Genomic DNA, 22,495 nt, shown 5'->3' with positions numbered 1-22,495 from the left:
CAGCAGTTGATGTGTCAAATCCATCCCCATCCTGGGGGTTCTCTAGAGCTCTGTGTGTGCTGGGTGTAGCCAGCCATCCTCCTCCGACCCTGCCCTCAGCCTCTCTCTCCTTTGTGTCACCAGATCTCTTCACTGAAGAACCGGCTGAAGAAGGTCTCCACAACAACTGGCGATGGTGTGGCCAGAGCCTTCCTCAAGGCCCAGGCCGCTTTCTTCGGCAGCTACCGAAACGCTCTGAAAATAGAGCCGGTGAGTAGCTTCTTGGTATGTCATGAATCCATGTTTGGTCAGGGCCACAGGAAACCTGCTATTCATCTGGTTGTTGAATTCACCAAAAGAGGTTGTGTGTGTGTGTGTGTGTGTATTGGAGGGCTGGGGGAGTGGCCTCCCCTCGAGCTACCTCTTAGCACAAGGAAGCCGAGCTGCCCTGTGTGAAGCACTCTCTGCTCCTGTGAATGTTAGGGCCCCTCCCCTCCCTGGTCAGTAGCACCCTCTGTGGGTCACAGTGCTCAGCACTGCACACACACCTGCTCTCACTGAGGAGTCCAGTAAGCCTGTGAGGTAGCAGTGATCATCTCCACTTGACAAATGGGGAAACCAAGGCTCACAGAAGCAACGACTTGCTGACCAGTGGAGGGGCCAGGTAGGTCGGCCCAGTGCCCATGCTTTCCCACTGTGCCTCAACGCCCTTTTCCTGCACGGGGACCTCTACTCCACACTTGAGAAAGCAAGGCATCCAGGGAGCTCACTTCTTAGATGTTCCCAGAGTGGTCTTGATGTATTGACTACAAAGTATACTGAGGACTGGGGAAAAATGTCTTCTGCCTCCATGGCCCTTCAACCTTTCTGAGCCTCTGTTGCCTCATCCGTGAGGTGATTAGTTATAGTGTGGATATGAAGACACCAGGTCATCCCTAAAACCAAAGAAGCTACCAGCTCTCCCAGCTTCAGTGAGAAGCTGTCATCGGATATCCGCCTCCTCGTAGGCTCTTGGCCAAGGAGAATGGAGAAATTGGCCCAGGGACCTGGGTCGCTGCATAGGAGAGGACATTGGAGGGGACCTTGCTGACAGCCCTTTTCTCTAGGGAGCACGGAGCTCCATTCATCCTGAACAGGCGGAGATGGCAGTCACACTCAGCCTAGTCACAGTGGCTGTGAGGGACCAGCCCAGGTCGCACTGCCTGTAGGTCAGGATGTTTGTTTTTGTTTTAACCCATAGCATTTTATTAGATTAAATGACAGAAGATGAGTAGATATCAGGCAGTGCATTTCATGTGCAGACTCTGACAGTGAATCTTGACCATGCTTCCTCATAAGCCACAGTTATACCTTGCTAAGTACTTTTTCACTATTATGACTCCATTGCGTGTGTAAGTGAAGCACAGAGTGATAACAAACACCTTGTTTTCCCTTCACCCAGGGCGCATGCTCTGTGAAGTGGCTGGGGCAGTGGCTGCTCAGGGAGCAGCAGCCTAATGCCACCTTGTTCCCTGTCTTCCATCCAACACTTGGGCCTGACTCGCTAGGCTGCCTCAGCTTCAGGCAATGTCATGGTCACATAATAGAAGGGATGCACTCTCTTTGCTTCCTAAGAAATACTTCCCTTAGGTCCTAAAAAGCCCTTCAGCTTAAAGCAAGTTTCTCACATCCTGCTTGTCTCCAAGACAGATGGCTCTGATTCTTTGTCCTGACCTTGGGCCCATCCAAACCAGTCAGGTTCAGTGCTGTTTTGAGAGCTGGTATAATTCAAGGAAAATTCTGTCTTCTTCCCATCTTTAAAGTGAGAATGGGACAACTGGCCCAGTCCTTTCCTTAGGCTGCTGGGAACTGATAGACATGAAGTATTTCCACTCTTACAATGACATCACTGTTGTCATGTATACGTCTAGAATCCAGAGGCTGCTGAGTCTGGTACATATTGCTGGGTGTATGATCCGGGCAAAAGTTGCTCCTCCAGAGAAGTTTATGGTTGTACTTGCACTTGGCTCTCAAAGGCATCGGATTTAAGGATGGAAGTCCTGGACTTTAAAGCCTGGCTCTGTACTTGGGCACTTAATCTCTCTAAACTTCAGCTTCTTCACTGTGAAATGAGAATAAGCATACCTATCATTCTGCATTTCCAGATGGTTATAAGGAGCTAGTGAGCCATAGAACCTCTCATAGGAAAGCTGAAACTTGGAAAAAGAAAGACAGCAGCATCCCTTCCTGTGGTGGGCATGGGGTTATCTGAGTGAGCAAAGGCTTGGAGGCAGAACCCTTCATGGCTCCTTTGTCTGGAGTCATGGGTTTGGGTGGGGAGATGGGGCTGCAGGAAATGTTGGAGCCGGATTTGACAGAGCCTTGGATGGTAGGCTAGGAGTGTGGGCAGAGATGAGGTGTGACTGAAGTCATGTTTGACCAGTAATCCAGTGCTGGACTGAAAAGGAAACTGGAAGCAGAGACTGGGGGACGGCTGGGGAACTCAGAAGAAAGCCCTCCAGTGGTTACACCAGGAAAAGGTAACATGAAGAAGAAATGACTAGATGAGTCTAGAAATAGAAAAAATATGGGAGATGAGGGGCAAGAAATGTCAAAATATCTCCCAAGATTTGGATCAGGAAGAGAATGATGATGCCCATAGTAGAAAAAGGGGAAGCTTGAAGTAAAGGTGTCCCCAGTAGCAGATTTATAATGATAAAAACATGGAATGGACTAAGTGTCCATAATGATAAACAACTGGTTAAGTAAATTAAAGTATATCCATATGATAGAATATTATATAGCCATTAAAAGTAGCATTTTGAGGATAGGCTGATGAGTTTGGTTGTAAACATGGTACATTTCATTGAATTTTAGCTGTCATTCCATCATAAGATGTACCACTATTGCATGTATCATTAAGAAAGGGTGCTGCCAATTATAATTGAAGGATGCCGTCAATTGTAAGACATCCAGATTTCAGAGATGTTAAAATGTGAAGAAATTTGTGTCTTAGAATCAGTGAAATAAGGCAGACTTGTCGTGCTTTGGTCTGATTTATCTGTACTAGAATGGCTTTTTTCTGTAAGGCCAAGAGGGAAGCCAGAGGGCCTGAAAGTTTCTGACCAAGCCTCACCATGTTATCTAGATGGTTTTTAAACCATAGATTTAATTATAGCCAATTTTCCTCATCTAAAAAATGGAATAACAATACTTCCAATGCCAGATTGTTTGTGAGATTAATTAAAATAATGACTGCACAGTGCATGTGAGCTCAAGAAGGGGTCAGGGGTTTTCGAGTCAGGCCACATGGTGGGGGTGGTGCATGGGGAACGGTGACTGGGTGAGCCTGCTTGGGTGACAGGCAGCACAGTGCTGAGGGGATAGGGGCCACATTGTCTTTAGTTGTTTCTCTGATTATTTAAAAAAAACAAAAAAACAAAAAAACCCTGCTCTTGGTTTTTAAAAAAAAAAAAAAGATTTAAAGTAACAGGACTATGGACTTCCCTGGTGGCGCAGTGGATAAGAATCCACCTGCAGTACAGGGGACACGGGTTCAAGCTCTGGTCCAGGAAGATCCCACATGCCACAGAGCAGTAACAACTATTGAGCCTGCACTGTAGAGCCCGCAAGCCACAACTACTGAGCCCGCGTGCCACAACTACTGAAGCCCACGCGCCTAGAGCCTGCGCTCCACGACAAGAGAAGCCACCACAATGAGAAGCCCGTGCACCGCAACGAAGAGTAACCCCCGCTTGCCACAACTAGAGAAAGCCTGCACGCAGCAATGAAGACCCAACGCAGCCAAAAATTAAATTAAATTAAATCTTTTAAAACAATAAAATAAAGCGACAGGCCTAGAAATGAGAAAATACCCATAATCCTACCATCTGGAGTTGAGATAACATGTTAACATGTTTCTACCAAGGTTCTAGGGTTGGGGGGGGATTTTATTTTGTTTTGTTTTGTCTGTTTGTTTTTGAGCCTGTTTTCCTCATCTTTTTTTAAAAATTTTTATTGGTGTATAGTTGATTTATAATGTTGTGTTAGTTTCAGGTGTACAGCAAAGTGACTCAGTTATACATATACATATATCCACTCTTTTTAGATTCTCTTCCCATATAGGCCATTACAGAGTATTGTGTAGAATTCCCTGTGCTATACAGTAGGTCTTTATTAGTTATCTTTTCTATATACAAGGGGGAGGGGGGATAAGTTGGAAGATTGGGGTTGTTTTTGTTTCATTTCGGATTGGGGTTTTGATTTTTTACTTTTAGTTAGTTGAGATATTCCTGGCAAAGCAATCCAGTTCCCTGTTATTTAGTTTTGTCTTTTAGTGTATCGTAAGCATTTTTTCATATCATATAAAAACTCCTCTTTTTTTTTTTTTTTTTTTTTTTTTTTTGCGGTACGCGGGCCTCTCACTGTTGTGGCCTCTCCCGTTGCGGAGCACAGGCTCCGGACGCGCAGGCTTAGCGGCCATGGCTCACGGGCCCAGCCGCTCCGCGGCATGTGGGATCTTCCCAGACCGGGGCACGAACCCGTGTCCCCTGCATCGGCAGGCGGACTCTCAACCACTGTGCCACCAGGGAAGCCCTGAAAACTCTTCTTAAACATTGGCTGCACATCTCCCATCAGGTGACCCCAGTGGGTCTCAACTCTGGCTGTGGATCAGAATCACCTGTGGGGCTCTTAAAAAGGCAGATGTCTGGGCCCTACTCACAGAGATTTTTATCAGGTTCTTGCCATCTGAAACCAGTGCCGAGGCCTACCACATTATCCCAGCACTGGTCCTTTTGATTGTCAGTAACCTTTCACCATCTTAAACCACACTGTGGTGAACGTCTTTATATAAACCTTCATTCCATGGTCTGAATTATTTCCCTTGGCGGCATCCCCAACGTGGTTTTACTGGGTCAAAGGACCCGAGTACACTTAAGGCCTTCGATTCATAAAGTAAAGGAGAAAGCTGGTGGCCAGAAGTGGTTGGTAGCCTTGAGGGGAGACTCTGGGACAGGTCAAGTGGAGAACAGTCCGTGGCTGAGGACGAAGACTGCCTGCAGGGGCGGGCTGGGAGGAGCATGTGGGCACAGAGGGTGCCAACGGGGCGCACCGCACAGTGCAGCCTGGGGGCTTTTCCCACCTGGGCCAGCGGCTGCCATCATGGGACTTGGGTCACTGAAAAGTCACAGGGTTTGGGTTTTTTAAAACAGGAAACATCACAGACTCGACGGTGCTCCTTTCTGCTCAGCTCCCGCAGGACCCCTCAGGAGGAGCCAACCCCAGCCCAAGAAGCAGAGATGGGCCACAGCTCCTCCGCGGCCCAGAGCTTGCTTGAGATTTTCAACTCCTTGGCCTTTTTTTTCTCTCCTACTGGAAAAAATTTAAAACGCAGCTGGCTGGGGAGTCTCAAGCTTTATTTTCTTTCCCCTGCCTGGAAGAGAAGAGGAAGGTGGCCCCCTTGCTGAGGCCCGGCCAGGTGCCAGGTGCCAGGCTGCTCTTCTCCGTCCGTGCCTTCTGCCATGTGCCTGTCCCAGAGCCAGAGGACCTTTGTGGGCTCCCCGGTAGGGTCTCTCTTCAGGGCCAAGTGACCTATTCCTCCCGAGGATCAGAAAGTGAGACGCCAGGGTGTCCAACCACAGCCGAGTCTCCTACCTGCTCGGCGGCCTCCAACAGGCTTCACCCCGAGTTGCTTTGCATCCGTAGTCTCAGTAATTCCCCGTGACTGCCCCTTGCTGTCCGCGTTACAGATTTGGGAGAGGGGCTGAGGTTGCCTTGACTTCCTGGCAAGTAGCAGGGGCCAGGAATCGGACTCAGGTCGGCCTGACTCAAAAACCCAGGTTTCTTCCACCCCACCCTCTCGCCTGCCTTTGTTCTGGTTTCCTGGTGTTCCACGTTAACAACTCTTTCTCTGCATTTCCAGCGCTGGGCATGGGTCATAGCATAGCAGAGGCATCAATGCATGTATTTTGGAACAGTGGTTGGAAGGATGGGTGAAAGAAATGGAAGAACAGAGAAGTGTGTGGGGCCGGGTTTGGCCCTTGACCCCTGTTCAGTACATACACATTGCTCCTGCCCTGTCTTTAGGCTTTGGAGATTGGTCCTGCCTGGCAGAGGGGAGAGTGTAGGCAAATCAGAAGGGCATGTGACCCATTTTTCAATCACTCAGAGAATATCAGGTGCAAAGCCCAAGGTATTTAACAATATCGGCCAAGCCAACTTGTTCTTCTCCACTTAAATGACAGAACCACAAGCAGCCAGGCAGCTCCATTTGGAAAAACCCCCTTTATCCGTGTCAAGCGACAGCCCAGGCTCCAGCTCATTTATTTAGGCCTTTCTTGCTCTCTGACACGCCTCCTAGCAGTTGCCAGGCAACTCTGGGAGTAGCAGTGTGTGTTAGGGATTAACTAGTTAGGGCTGGGGTCCTTTTTGGCAGGAAGGGGATAAAAGACAAATGATTTTAATTGCTAGGCCAAGCATCCTTTCTCTGCTGGGTAGAAGATTGCAACTTTGGGAGGATGTGTATAGCAGTGTGGGTCTTGAATTTGCCTCGAGTCCCCTTTCTCCCTCCTAGGGAGAACGAATGAATTTTAAAAAGAATCTTACTTTACCTCACTCCTTTGTTTAAAATTATATCATCTTGAAATCTGAATAAGACTAAACCACCACCCTCTCCTTGGAAGACACAGTGCCCTCAGTTTTAAAGAACTTTCAAAAATAGAATTGTGTGCTTTAATTGCATCCTTTTTTCTGTCCATAGTTTCTTATTTCATAGCTCATGGCTAGGTGGAATCATCTTAAGGCAGTGCCTGTGAAGGTGCTTTTCCCATGTTTGGCCCATTGCAGGTCCCTGGTGAATGTTAGATCAAAGAGCAAAACTGATGGGAATTGGTGCTTTAAGATGCATCCTCTTCTGTGCCGGTAGCTGTGGAAAGGCCAGTATAGATGGAGCACTGTGAGAGTTGTTTATTCAACAAGCTTGTGTGGCTCTCTCTGGGCCAGTGTGCTGGCTGGGCTTCCCCAGGATGCATGGAGCCCAGCCCTGCCCACAGGGAGCGATGGCCGAGGTGGGGACAGGAAACTGGCAGTCAACATCAGTGCCGTGAAGGAGGCTGTGAAGGCAGCAGCCAGCTCCTCCAGTGCTGCTTGCTTAGTCCTTCCCAAGAGGCCCGGCTTCCAGATTCAGCTGTGGGTACACTGGCCTCATCCACCATACAGCCCCTGATTTGTCACATGATTCTGCTGAGTCATATTTATCCACCCAAAACCCTTGAAGAGAGAGAAGTTAAGATAAAAGCAGATTGATAGCCTGGCTTGCAAGCATGAATGGACAGGGTTATGTTGGGGCAGGTCAGAAAAATACTGTATATATCTCTCTCCTGGTTGAGTAACACCATTGATCTCATGGTTTAAAAAAAAAAAAAAAAACCCAAACTGTATTTATATGTTTTTAGTGTAACAGAAGTAGAAAAATATGTACAAACTAGAAAAAACAACACTGTAGTTCCACTGAACTAACGCAACTACCTCAACTACAGTTTGTGTATTCTTATTATTTTTCATGATGTCAAGCTTTTACAAAGTTGCTTTCAAATCTAAGTTTAAAGTTTTTTTCTCCTCCATTTAACATTATTACATCCTAGGCTTTTTTACACGGCTGCAGAATAGTCTATCAAGTACAGCTACCTTAATTTCTGTAAACACTCTCTCACGTCGGACCTTTAGATTGTTCCCAGTTTTTTGAGATTATCATTAATATTTCCACCAGACATCTTTGTGAATAAAGCTTTGATATGCTTTATTTCGATGTCTTCTGAGTAGAAGAAATACAAGTCTGCATGCAAGAGCCTGACTTTGGGTGCTAACTTGTCACAACATGGTTAGGAAGCAGATTTCTGTTGACTCAGCCTAGGAGCAGCTCAAAATGGAAAGAATTAAGAATGCTTCGTGGTGTGCGCTCCCTGCCCTCCACAGAGGCAAGCAGAGTATACCCAGAACACATATAAAGGATATTACTGATTTGTCTGTGCCTCTATCTTGTGCTAAAAAAGAAAAAACTTGAGGAACCTTAAAGCAATATGTACAGTAAAACAAGATGAGATAAGGAAGTGACCAAGGGAAAGGAGAAATTAGATGGAGCCTGGAAGGGGTGATATGCACACCCCTGGGCTGGCTCTGAGATTCTCCACACAGCTTGGCAATAGTCGAACTGGGAGTCAAATCCATGTCTGTCTCTCCAGAGCCCTTGCTTTTCTTCTTTTTTTAAACTGTGGTAAAACATAAATAACACAAAATTTGCCATTTTAACCATTGTTAAGTTACAATTCAGTGACATTAATTACATTCACAATGTTATACAACCACCAATCACTATGTATTTTCAAAATTTTTCATCACCGCAAACAGAAACTCTGAATCGTTAAGCAGTAACTCTCAATTCCCCCATTCCACCAGCCCTTGGTAACCTCTAATCTACTTTCTGTCTCTCTGAATTTGCCTATTCTAGATATTTCATATAAAGGAAATTGTATCACATTTGTCCTTCTGTGTCTGGCTTATTTCAGCTAGCATAATGTTTTCAAGGTTCATCCACATTGTAGCATCTGTCAGAACTTCATCCCCTTTTACAGCTGAATAATATTCCACCATAAGTATGTATATACCACACTTTGTGTATGCATTCTTCCGTTAATGGACACTGGATTGTTTTCACCTTTTGGCTATTCAGAATAATGCCACTATGAATATTCCTATACAAGTATCTGAATCCCTGGTTTCCATTCTTTGGGGTATATACTTAGGAGTGGAATTGCTGGGTAATATAGTACTTTTATGTTTACCTTTTTGAGGAACCACCAAACTGTTTCCACACAGAGCCCATGCTGTTTTTAAGTGGACAGTGGTATGTTTGTGAAGCATGGATAGGTACCCATGAATGTTCTGTAGGAAGAGTTGGTGAAAGATTTTCTTATTTCCCAGTTTGTTTTAGGCAAGTAGGTAGGGTATTATAGCCAAAACCCACAGGCCTCAGCTAAATAGATGCATTGACACAAGAGTATGTGGTGGACTAGAGAAGGGGCTGGTGAATTACTGGTTACCATTTTTTCTCATTTCAGTGTTCATCCCAAGTCAAGATCATGTCCTGGGAATGAAGCAGGGTTAAGGGGATGGGCTCCCAACACCAGGGCTCCGGGGACCAGCACTGTAGCTCTCTGCCTCTGAGTGGCTAAGAAGGCTCCTGAGTGTGATGGAAAGAGTGTGGTCTTTGGAGTCACCTGAGTTTTAATCCTGGCTCAGTCATCTGCCCGAAGATGACCTGAGTCTCAGTTTTCTCATCTGTAAAATGGAAATAATGCCTACCTTGTAGGACTATTGAGAAAAATAGCAATAATGTAGCTTTTTGCTGATAGCAGAGTTCAACTAAATGAGGATGACCTTTCCTCGGTGACAATAAGGTAAAGGAGGAAGGGGAGGAGATGAGATTGCCACATTCTAGAACAGTGGTGGTGGCCATAGTTGTTCAGCAGGTGTCAGGCTACCTGGAACCAGTGGAAACACGAGATTCTGGCCCGTTTATTCCTGTCTTTTGAAGTAACTATGAAAGTTCAGCTTTTATCTCAAATAATGCATAAAGGATTTATAAGAAATCCCATTTAATTATTTCCTTCAGCATTTATTTTATATTTATTCATTCATGTTACTACTCACCAGCACTTACAGGCAAATGGGAGGGGTGGTACCAAGGTTTTAAAAGTCAGAAATGCATTAATTTCTAAAATGCATAAGAGAAAATATAATTGAGAATCTTTTTTCCTAGTTCATCAAAACCTTTTTTGCCTATTGGGAGATGACCCTTGTTCGATATTGGCATGAAATCTCCACTGTCTACTTCCCAGGGACACTGATGTGGCTTGGGAACACAGTTTGGGAGTCCTGGCACCTTGAGCCCCACAGTGAATGCTCACTGAACTAAGAGCTGTTGTTCTAGAAGTAGACTGCCCAAGTAAGAAGTCGGTCCTTAGGTGAGAGAAGATGAGAACTGGCAGGAAATCCGCTTCAACACAATGATCAAGCTTAACTGTATGATTTCAAAGAGCATCACTGAATATGATCAAAATGAAATCCCCATATGTTCTAAAATACTTGAAAAATAAAACACAGCTAGTGTATCTTAGACTATCCAGGAGGAATTCCAGGCTTTAACTTGATCTCATTTAATTATCCTGGCTCCTTTCTTACTTTGTTCCTATAGGATGGGACCATGTTTGGTACTCCTTGGTGTCCTTTACATAGTCTAATATTTAGTAAGTGCTCATTAAATGTTTGTTGAATAAATGGATGAACAGATGAATGAATAATACCCTTTTTCCCCATACTATGCATCAGAAAGACTGGTGGTCATATTTCAGTGTTGCACAATATAGATGCTTAGTTTTAAAAAATCATCCATCCACAGCTTCATCTTAGAGCATGAGAAGAAGAATATGACACAAACGCCACACTGTGAACATGTAAATGTAAAACAAGGGCACAACCAGCATCTGCATGGTAGCTAACCCCAGGCAGTTAGGATCTGGAGAGGATCATCCTCTGTGAAATCACCACGTGCAGTAAATATTCAGTTCTAGTTAGGAAAATACACGAGGCGAGTATATTAATGGAGTAAGCTGAATCCATCCTGGCAGTTTTATTTTTGTTAACATAGTTTTTATATTTATTTATTTGGTTGGTTGATTGCGCCAGGTCTTAGTTGTGGCAGGCGGGCTCCTTAGTTGCGGCATGCGAACTCTTAGTTGTGGCATGCACGTGGGATCTAGTTCCCTGACCAGGGATCGAACCCAGGCCCCCTGCATCGGGAGCGCGGAGCGTTAACCACTGCGCCAGATACAGTTTTAAATACTGTATCTCTGCGGAAGCAGTGGCAAAGAAATATGGTTATTGTTACCAGTGTTTTAAGTCAAATGATCTCGCTTTAGGGTCTCTTACTTTTTCAGTGAGACTCTGAAAAAGAAACGTTTCTGATCCATTTTCAAGCAGTTACAACATTTGACAATTTAGAGCCTGAAGCAGTGTTATATGACTTCACATACATAGCTAGACTGTCAGCTTCTTGAGAACAAGATTTTGTCTTATTCCTTCTTATACGCCCAGCACACAGTAGACGTTCAGTAACGTAAGGAGGAGTGATAGTGGGTTTTTTCTGTGGAGGACATTATGGTATTTATGGTGATTAGGGGATAAAATTGTAGATTTCCTTCCCCCACCACGCAACCCCTCAGACATGCATCCACACTGATCTTCTATGAGGTGTGGGTATAGTCTCAGAAATAGACAGTCACACTCAGCCTTATGCTACCCTTTCACAAAGGAATGGAAGCCACAGTGGAGTGTCGTGATTACTCATGTATCCCTGGCACGGAGCCTGGTACATAGAAGGTGCTTGATAACTCTCTGTGGAGTGAATGAAATTAGAATAGTCCCTAGTTACAGTGTCCTTAGTAGTTTGGGAGCTGAAATACAGTTTTGTTAAATAAATCATTGAGACTTGAAATACTAAGAAAAAGAAAACAATATGAAGCATCTGTTCTATGCTACATTCTTTATATATATGTTCCCTTATTTGATTTTTACAGTCCTCATATGGAGGAAGTGGTGTGGTCCCATTTTACTGATGAGAAACCAAGGCTAGGAAAGGTTATGTCACTTTTTTAAGAAGTGGCAGAGCCAAGATTTGGCTGTCTCCCATCTGTCTGATTCTAGCAACCATGCTCTTTCCTCTGACCGCTCACCCCAGTGGTGATTACCATATAGTCTGTGTTATGTACAATTTGAGGTCATTTCAGAAGAATACTGAGCTGGTCTCTTAGGAGTCAATGTCTCTAATCTGTGCAAATGTTTCTTGAAAATACAGGTAAACTAAAACCATTTATAAACAATTTTACAAAGGGGAAATTTCAAAATTTTAGATATATTCTTAAAAACATCGCTTTAATAGATAATTTTAGTTGCCTAATATTTTATTGTTTAAATATTTGATATTTACGGCGATAATTGGATGAAAAAGTAACACTTTTAGGTACAGCCCTTCCTCCTCTTTTCCTTGGCTGACACCTAGTGGCGAGCTTTCTGGTAGCAGTGTTAATCCAGGTGCTAAATATTCCTGATGGTGGTAGTTTTTCAATTGATATTAGGATTTTTAAGAAAATCAATTATTTTCATCATAATAAAGGCTACATTAATATAAGGTTAATTTTTTATGGGTCATCATAACAATGGAACTTTTATCTGATTTAACATGAATTTTAAGTCAATTATAAGCAAACCTTAGCAGGAAGTGGTTACAAGTATTTAAAATCCTGGTGTACTTGTTCCCCCCACAAACCTGACCTGGAGACCACCTGCCCAGGGCACCGGCTAGCGCACACTGACAAGTAAGACTCGGTCCTGTTCTTAAGGGCCGTGAGGGGCAGAGATAGAAGGTAAGCAGAGAGTTGCGCTAAGTGTGGTAACTTCTATAGTGGAACGTTGTACAAGGTGGTAAACATCCAAAGGCACGACCAGTCTCTTCCGCCTGGATGCTGAAGGCAAGCTTCCCAGGGAAGGATGCACCTGGGATGGTGCCTTGCAGGAGGAATAGCAGTTCCCCAGGAGCAGGGGCAGAAAGTAGCCCTTGCAAAGGCAAGGGGCATTGAAACTACATGGCATGGTCGTCCATGAAAGACCTTGAAGGCCACAAAGGGGTTTAGCATTAATACCGTAAACCAGCATTTCTAGAAGAGTGGTCCTTGAAATATTAGATCCACAAGATATTGATATGTTTTCTGATCACATAAAATTTGTGATCGTCACATATTGCATACTATAACTTTTTTTTAAAGATATTTACAATGTACATTACTACAGCCCTGCTGTAAAGAAATCAGGTTAACTTTGCTTAACCCAGCATTTTTCAAAACCCTTTTCCCCACAGACTACCTATTAACATTCCATGCATCTACTACTTCTCACCACAGTTTGGGAAACACTGCTGTAGCTAAAGATTGATGATGAATTTTTCTTGCTATTAGGCCATGGAATTAGGATACCAAATGCATTCATTTCACCCCAGTCTCATTGCTATGAGCCTCAGGGAAAAAATGCATGTTCCTTTTCCAAAGCATTTCTTGTCTAGTCAGACAGAGGACTGTGGCCAACAGGTGGTCTTGCGACATAGAGCCTAGCCATCACTCAGCTTTCTCAGCGCAGGGCCACAGGCCACCAGTCCCTGTCCCCTCAGTCCAGCTACTTGATCCGTGTATCAGTCAGGATCTAACCAGGACAACAGGAACCCCTTCATATGTTTACAGGAGGGAAAACAAGGAAATGGTTATCCAGCTGACAGGGGAGCAGAGAGGTAATCCAGAGATTAGCAACAGCAGAGGCGGTGGCCTGTGTCCAGGGCCAGGGTCACCTGATGAAAGCTGGGACCTGTGGGTCTGTGTTGTGGGTGCTTGGGTCAGAGAGGAGGTGAACCACTGCTGGACAGCCCACCCCAGCAGGGTAGAGAGGAGAAACACTCAGCCTCTCCCTCTTCTCCTCCTCTTCATCGCCCACCAGCACCTCACACGTGCCAAACCAGTCAGGAAGCCAGCTGACTCGGGAGCCCAGGGAACTCAGCCTGCTCTCTGTACAGAATAGAGAGAAGTGGAGAGTGGGTCTGAGATCAGACGGGCTCAGAACCAGCACTCCCAGATCCTGGATATTAAGGCTATTTAGTGACACCCCCCCACCCCCGGCAAATAATAAACAACATGGTGAAGTTAAAAAAAAAACCTGGTTTCTAGTTAGACCTGGTGCCAACCTGGACTCTGCCTCTTCCCAGCCGTGTGACTCTAGGCAAGTTACTATACTTTCAAGAAGCTTAGTTCCTGAATTGTAAAATAGGAAGGAGAATCTCTACGTAAGTGATACCTTCACAGGGCATCTTTGACATATGTCTGGCTGGTTCCTATTTTACAATGAAACAAGAACAAGGTATTTAAAACTTTTGGGGTTTAGCCTGGAACTAACAGGAGTATTAGAAATCCACACATGTTGATTGACTACTCCAGACTTCAGTGAATTGGCTGGTGTTTTGTTAGCTAGCAACTATTATCTAGTAGATGTCTATTTTCTTAATATATTCACTTCCTAGGGGCTTTGGAGTGGGGGGAAGCTTCTAAAGTGTGCAGTGGAATATTCCAGTGTTGGCCAGGTACCCCGCCCATGTTGTAGTTAGTTATCAGTTCAGTACAGGCTAAAGAAAGTTGCGGTTCCAGGAAAGCCACCACTTAAGAGATGTGAAACCTCTGGAAGCCCTTCCCTGCTGAACCACAGGTTTTTAATTTGTTTTATGGGGATAAAAATGCCACCCTCCTAAAATTACTTTCAGAATTAAATGAGATGGTGGATGTAAAGCACTTGTTCTCTATTAATCCCCCCCACCATCCACAACAGACTACGGAGGCAGCTTCCCTTTTATCCAGTGAATGCCCAGTTCACCAGCAGTCACATTCCATGGAAGTGTGGCAGGAATTTTGGAAGCCTTTAACCGGAGATTATTTATGTTTGGTTTGCTGGTCCCTGTTAGTGATGTGACCTGGCAGATCTCCACTCACCCTGCTCTCCTCAGTCACAGCTCATTGGCATTATGCATGAGCCATTTGCTTGAGACTTTTCTCTGCCCATATTCCTACTGTGATGCACTTTTACTCTCATCTTCACAGCATTAAAAATGGTCTGTGGGTTTGAGGGTGTCCTGAGCAAGTCAGTTGCCAGCTTAAAAGGTCATTATCTATTCCTTTGAAGGGAACTTTTCTCCTGAATTGATTAGTTTTATCCTCCGTTTTGGAATGTTAGGCAAAAGAAATACGGGAGGGAATACCCGCTATCTCCTGAGCCCCTACTTCTTGCCCTTTACTTCTATTTTCTTGGTTAAATGTGCGTGGTATGTATCCCCGGTTTGATAGGGAACTTAAAGCATAGAGAGTTGAAATAATTTAAACCAACAACTTTGAACAGACATTTAACAAGACCCTACTATGCCAGACACTGTTCTAGGTGCTCGGAGATGCAGCAGTGAACAGAGTAAAGTTCCAGCCCTCACATCTCTTATATTCTAGGCAGACACAGACAGGAAACAAAGGTGAAAGTCAATATATACTGTATCAGGTGGTGATAAGTGTTGTTCAGAAAAAGAAAGCCAAGGAAAGGGATAAAGAGAGCTCCCAGGTGAGGTAGATGCTGGTAGGAGATGGAGCCAGGATTGGGGGCCCTGGCTGTCTGCCTCTAGAACTCACGTTTTTTCCACTGGTCCCATGCTGCTTCCGATCCTCTTTGGTGATGGTTTCCAGCATCTAGTGAAGAAACGTGAACTCTAACATTTCGCCTCTTAGTCTGGAGTTGATAATTCAATGTCTCAGGGTGGTGACTTTGCATTCCTAGGGTACAGAAAACATTTTTGCTGCACTCCCTGCTGTCAGCAGCATGGAGCTGTTTCTTTCATCTCTCTGGTTTCCCAAACACATTTAATCTTGATGCAGAAAGCATCAGCCAGCTTGGACTCAAGCCCTCGTGCTGGGGAGATCAGTCTGTCCTAGAAGAGGGTCTCTGTGACTACCAGGCTCAAAGGAGCCCATGCCTCTTTTCTCTCAACTTCCAAGAGGTGATGCTATAGGTAGTAGCTTATGTAACCTTAATATCTGTTTCCTGATCTTTAGTATTCAGTAAGTCAGTTTAATTCCAAAAGTTGAGACTGAGCACCAAGAGATGGATCAAATATGGAACCTGCCCACAGGAGTCATAGAGACCTGGGTTCTACTTTTCTATTGATGCAATTCTGAGCAAGTTTATTAACCCCTTTGTGCTTTAGTTTCCTTATCTGTAAAAGGGGGAGAACAAATGTAATCTGTCTCATAGGATTGTTGTGAAGATTAAATGAGATAATACAGCATGGGGCCTCGCACGTGGAAAGAACTTAATATTAGGTGTGTTTTTAAAAAAAAAAAAAACTTCGTATTTTAGAGCAGTTTCAGTTCACAGAAAAATTAAGTGGAAGGTACAGAGATTTCCCATATAACCTCCTGTCCCCACTCATGCAGAGCTTCCTCCATTATCAACAATATTAGTTTTTAAGTAGACAAAAATAACTCTTTAATTTATAGCTGAGTTTTCTCTACATTCTATCCTATGAGAAAACAGTGGAGTTGATAGGAAGGTTTCTTTTTCAAAGTCAAGATAGTGTATTTAAATGAAAAAGATAGTAAGAATTCTCATCACGACGACAATATTTACAAAGAAATGTTGACGTTCAATCATTACAATATTTCCCACTAGATAGGTATCATTATACATTTAAAAAAATCTTTCTATTGTAAAACAAATTGTAAAACAGATAAAGAAAACTGCCTTAATCAGATAAACGACTAAAGACCAACACTACCCAGGACAAAAGTGAAATTTCACCACCCTCTCCGGAAACCCCTTCAATCAAAATCCTTTTCCTCCTGCCAAAAGTAACCACCGTCCTGACTTTAGAATTTTTTAAAAATAGTTTTATTACCTAAATGTGTATCCCTAGATGCTATAGTTTAGCCTTGTCCATTTAAAAAAAAGTATATGGCTTTTAAAATTCTCTTTTAACTTATAGGTTCCTCCTCCGCCCTTTCATGCTGATTGTGTGATCATGGTGCTCTTCACCATGTTCCTCTGTCCTCTATATTTCCTGCTAATTGGCGACTGGGTTTTGAGATTGGATAGACTAAGGTTCAGTCTTTCTGGTGAGATTGCAAGTGGTATTTGGTACGTCTATGTGAGACATATTAAGTCTGGTTGCATTTTTTTTTTTTTTGGTGATTTTTAGTAGCCAGTGATGCTTAATACCTATATCTCTTTATTCATTGGGAGTTGTAAAATGATGATGTTCTCAGTTTATTGTTTATTTTTCATTTATTGGTCGGAATATTTTTATAAAGAGACACTTTCCTTCATTTACTATTATATATGTTCTTACCCAGTGCCACAGTTCATATAGCAAAGACAAGATAAATGCTTGATTCTTTCCTATATTTACCAGTTTTTAGTATAAGAATTAGTTCCCTAACACCCTCAAAACATGACAGTTCTTTTGTATGTGTATTATTATAACCTGGTGGATTTAAACATATTTTATGGGTTTGGGTTCATTGCAATTATTATTGTTATTGAAACTCACACTGTACCATTTTGGTCAGTGAGAATTTCTTCAGGTTGGCCCTGAGTTGTTGTTGTTTTTTTTAACGTGACCCTAGCTCCCTTGTTACCTGAAATTACAAGATGCTCCAGGCCCATCTTGTACCTTTCCTGCCCCCAAACCTAGAATCAAACAATTCTTTAGGAAGCACTGTTTCTTTTAGTGAGAAGTAATGTCTCGAGACCAAAACCTGGGTGCTTAGGATACTCACTGCTACTGGGTTGGTCATTGTTTCCAGGCCTTTTCAATGGACAGAGGAGGGAGATACACACACATATACATGTATACATGTGCATATGTGTATATATATAGTTTCCTCCATTCCAAATTCAAAATTACAGACCTTTTGCTTAACCTCTTCCCTATTACATTTGTACTTCCTTTCTTCTGTGCTGAGGATTCTGGTTCTAAAGGGCACAGGGGATAATAGAATTACAATATCCCATAATTACTCATTTATTTTCATATACAGCAGCTTCAGTAAACACTGCAAATGTTACCACCAGCATGATTACAGATTATCTTTTAACTTTGTTTTGCATATTCTCTCCCTATTCTCCCAGCAGATTTTGGCTAGTTGAACTGTATTTACTTTGCTAAAACACACAGCCATTACACACTAGACTCTCTCCCTCTCAGCCCTCATTTAGTCTCAGGCTTCAGGTAACTGTAACCAGTTCTAATGGTGATAACTCTTTGGCCATTTCTGGTTGTCTGAAGCTGGCTCCCTAGTAGATTCCTCAGGAAGGCTCAGGAGAACAATATTGCCTCTGTAGTTAAAGGTTGATAACAATTTTTCTGTGCCCTTTCTAGATGAGCCAGTTTTGCTGGATATAAAATCCTTGGCTTATACTTTCTTCCCTTGAATATCTTAAATGTGTTACTACATTTTCTTTTGGCAAAAAGTGTTGCTGTCAAAGTCTGATGATAACCTTAATTTTCTTTCTTTAATAAATCACATGTTCTTTTTTATATTAGAGCCTAAGTATTTTTTTCTCTTCTGAAGTCCAGTAATTTTATTAGACTGTCTTGGATGGTCATTTTGGGTCTGTCATCTCAGGTATATAATGTGGTCTTTCGACATATATGAAATATACAATTTCAAGTCTTTTTTTTAATACCAAGAAAATTTTCTTGAATGATAGGTTCTAGCATTGGTTCCATTCTTTTGCTTTATTTTTCTTCTTCAGGGGCTCCAATTATTTGTGTATTTGATCTTCTTTGCCTATCTTCAATATTTTTCACTTTCTTTAAAATCTTTTTATCTCAATTGCTTTTTAAACTTTATATTATTATTGAGGTGGAATTCATCTTTATTTTATTTTTTTTTTTTTTGCGGTACGCGGGCCTCTCACTGCGGTGGCCTCTCCCGTTGCGGAGCACAGGCTCCGGACGTGCAGGCCCAGCAGCTGCGGCTCACGGACGCAGCCGCTCTGCGGCATGTGGGTTCCTCCCGGACCGGGCACGAACCCGCGTCCCCCGCATCGGCAGGCGGACTCTCAACCACTGCGCCACCAGGGAAGCCCCTCATCTTTATTTTTGATTTTTGAAGTTTTTCTCTTTTTCTTTTGTTTTTCTTAAAGCATCATCTTTTGAGTTGATATGCTCTTGTATTCCCTCTAGTTTAGTCTTCATTTCAGAAAATTTTTCTTTTGTTTCTAATTCTTTCCTGAGTTCTATCCCCTCATTTCTAAGTTTTTATAATTTGTATGTATGTTGTTTTTTCATACTTTGTATAATCTTCTTAGCGTCTTTAGCTCATTTTGAAATAGTAGATTGCAGGGGGTTTTTTTATAGCTCAATTTTTATTTTATTTTATTTTTAATTTTTGAATTTTATTTAATTTTTTTTCTTATACAGCAGGTTCTTATTAGTCATCAATTTTACACACATTAGTTTATACATGGCAATCCCAATCTCCCAATTCATCACAGCACCCCCCCACACCCCACACCGCTTTCCCACCTTGGTGTCCATATGTTTGTTCTCTACATCTGTGTCTTAATTTCTGCCCTGCAAACCGGTTCACCTGTACCATTTTTCTAGGTTGCACATATATGCGTTAACATACAATATTTGTTTTTCTCTTTCTGACTTACTTCACTCTGTATGACAGTCTCTGGATCCATCCACGTCTCTACAAATGACTTAATTTCGTTCCTTTTTATGGCTGAGTAATATTCCATTGTATATATGTACCACATTTTCTTTAACCATTCGTCTGTCTGTGGGCATTTAGGTTGCTTCCATGACCTGGCTATTGTAAATAGTGCTGCAATGAACATTGGGGTGCATGTGTCTTTTTTTTTTTTCTTGCGGTATGCAGGCCTCTCACTGTTGTGGCCTCTGCCGCTGCGGAGCACAGGCTCCGGACACGCAGGCTCAGCGGCCATGGCGCACGGGCCCAGCCGCTCCATGACATGTGGGATCCTCCCGGACCGGCACATGAACCCGTGTCCCCTGCATCGGCAGGCGGACTCTCAACCATTGTGCCACCAGGGAAGCCCGCATGTGTCTTTTTGAATTATGGTTTTCTCTGTGTATATGCCCAGTAGTGGGATTGCTGGATCATATGGTAATTCTATTTTTAGCTTTTTAAGGAACCTCCATACTGTTCTCCATAGTGGCTGTATCAATTTACATTCCTACCAGCAGTGCAAGAGGGTTCCCTTTTCTCCACACCCTCTCCAGCATTTGTTGTTTGTAGATTTTCTGATGATGCCCATTCTAACTGGTGTGAGGTGATACCTCATTGTAGTTCTGATTTGCATTTCTCTAATAATTAGTGATGTTGAGCATCTTTGCATGTGCTTCTTGGCCATCTGTATGTCTTCTTTGGAGAAATGTCTATTTAGGTCTTCTGCCCATTTTTGGATTGGGTTGTTTGTTTATTTAATATTGAGCTGCATGAGCTGTTTATATATTTTGGAGATTAATCCTTTGTCCGTTGATTCATTTGCAAATATTTTAATCTATTTTTTGCAGTTTTAATCTATTTGTGGGCATATCTTTCAGTATATATTTTTGTGGACATATCTTTCCCCTATTTTTCTTATAACTTTGTGGAGGATGTTACCTCAATGCATTTATGTAGGATTTTACCTCAATACCTCCTGCCTTTAGGCAAGAGTTCATATCTAGGCTCAGTTTCCTTATCTGTAAAACTGGAACATTAATACCAATTTTACAGAGCTGTTATGAGGATTAAATGCATATTACCATAATGTGTATAATTACCACACTGTAGATGCTCAAAAAAATGTTAGTTCCCAACCTTCCTCCTCCAGTCACAATAGCCTTCTTAAAATATTAGTGTGAATGTCAGACTTCTAAAAATGACTGTTCGGTGAGTGACATGTACTTCTGTACTTCGGAGTATGGTAAGCCAATTACCTTCTGTGGTAGATGGGCTTTCTATGTGTCTTTTAGTTTTTAATTCTCTTAAAAGAAAGGATTTTTATTTTAAGGACAGTTAGGCAACTGCCATTGTCTAGGTTCCCCAATGCAGATTTTACTTGATTTTTCAAAGGGAGCTATGATAAAAGACGCAGACCCTACCTCCACACTTGAATTGCATTCAGGAAGATTTCAGACGTTAATAGTGCTTCAGCTAACAGTGATAGATTGAAGTAAGAGTGGAGGGTTTGACCTGAATTGAGGAACATTCTACAAAATAGCTGGCCTGTACTCTTCAAAAATGTTAATGTCTTGCAACAAAGAAAAACCCAAGAACTATTCTAGATTAAAGGAGACTAAGAGACAGGACAACTGCATGCAATATATGAGCCAGGATTTTCTTTTGCTGTAAAAAGACATTATTGAGACAATTGGTGAATTCCGAGTAAAGTCTGTAGATTAGATTTTTACTGTACCATTGTTAATTTCCTGATTTTGATCATTATACTGTGGTTATATAAGACACTGTTCTTGATTTTAGGAAATACAGTTTGCTGTAATGCTTGTTTTTTTTTTTTATAAATTTATTTCTTTACTTTTATTTTATTTTTGGCTGCATTGGGTCTTCGTTGCTGCGCACGGGCTTTCTCTAGTTGCGGTGAGTGGGGGTTACTCTTCGTTATGGTGTGTGGGCTCCTCATCGCAGTGGCTTCTTTCGTTGCGGAGCATGGGCTCTAGGTTTGCAGGCTTCAGTAGTTGTGGCTCGCAGGCTCAGTAGTTGTGGCGCACAGACTTAGTTGCTCCGCAGCATGTGGGATCTTCCCATACCAGGGCTCGAACACGTGTCCCCTGCACTGGCAGGCGGATTCTTAACCACTGCACCACCAGGGAAGCCCTGTAATGCCTGTTTTAACAACACAAGATTGTTCGAATGCAGTTGATATACTAGGGAACAATTTGAGCATAACGTGTTCAATTATGTTTGATTATGCATGATATTCATAAGAAATACTAGGTGAATGCAGAAAACTGCACCCAAATTAACCAAAATTTCAAATTAACCAAGACATGTAGCAATACACAGAATGCACACATGTACGCACCTCTAACAGCTACCTCAGTTCACCATGTGTGTGATGAGCCACACGCTTTCTGTCCACAGTGGTCTTTCAGTTCTTCATCCTTCTTCCACCACTTCAGAATCTACCCATGTGCTGCAGTCCTTCTGATGCCCACTTCCACAGCAAATTTCAGGTTTTTTAAAGGTAAAGATGACATTTATTGTAGTATTTATATATTTCTTACCCACTGAACATGTATAAAATGGTGTACTGTTTTTATCAGGTTTCTGTCTTATTTCTAACATATCACTGATGAAGTTTTTGAGCATTGTGCCCCAAGCATGGTGAGTTTTAGGAAGATATATGTCGCATTATAGCAGAACTGACTATACTTAAGTATGTAGGGGTAAAGGGACATCATGTCTTAAATTTATTCTCAAATGGTTCAGAAAAACATTTTATACAGATAAAACATACATGTAATATAATAATATGTGTGTGGGAAGAGAGAGAAGGTAAAGCCACTGTGGTAAAATGTTGACATTTGGGGGAATCTAGGTGATGGATAAATAGGAGTTCTTTATACTATTCTTGCAACTTCTCTGTAAATCTGAAATTATGTCAAAATAAAAAGTTGAAAAAGAAAAAAAGAGTAGAGGGTTGGGGAAGCTATTTTTTTAATTGAAGTTCAAATGTGAAAAATGAAGGAAGTTAAAAGGGAAGGGAAATGACTCAGCTGGGAAAAAGACCAAAGCAGAGGGGGAGAGAGATCCTAAACAAAAGTTCTACAGAGTAGCTTGAAACATGAGCTTAGTTTAAGGCAAGCTGTTTA

At 42.5% G+C, this 22,495-nt stretch overlaps 1 protein-coding gene across 6 annotated transcripts in view; it reads left to right on the top strand.

The window, feature by feature from the left end:
• The window catches only part of DENND1A (DENN domain containing 1A), a 541,841-nt gene that overhangs the window by 390,739 nt on the left and 128,607 nt on the right, over positions 1-22,495 (top strand). For all 6 annotated transcript variants that reach the window (XM_012532876.3, XM_033427225.2, XM_033427223.2 and 3 more), the window contains one exon: positions 124-249. In XM_012532876.3, the coding sequence (XP_012388330.2) occupies positions 124-249 (126 nt within the window). The remainder of the gene's footprint in view (positions 1-123; positions 250-22,495) is intronic.

Source organism: Orcinus orca, chromosome 6 (assembly GCF_937001465.1).
Source record: "Orcinus orca chromosome 6, mOrcOrc1.1, whole genome shotgun sequence".
NCBI classification, from domain to species: Eukaryota; Metazoa; Chordata; class Mammalia; order Artiodactyla; family Delphinidae; genus Orcinus; species Orcinus orca.
The sequence above is the reverse complement of the archived record's forward strand: the minus strand, read 5'-3'. Positions and strand labels throughout refer to the sequence as shown.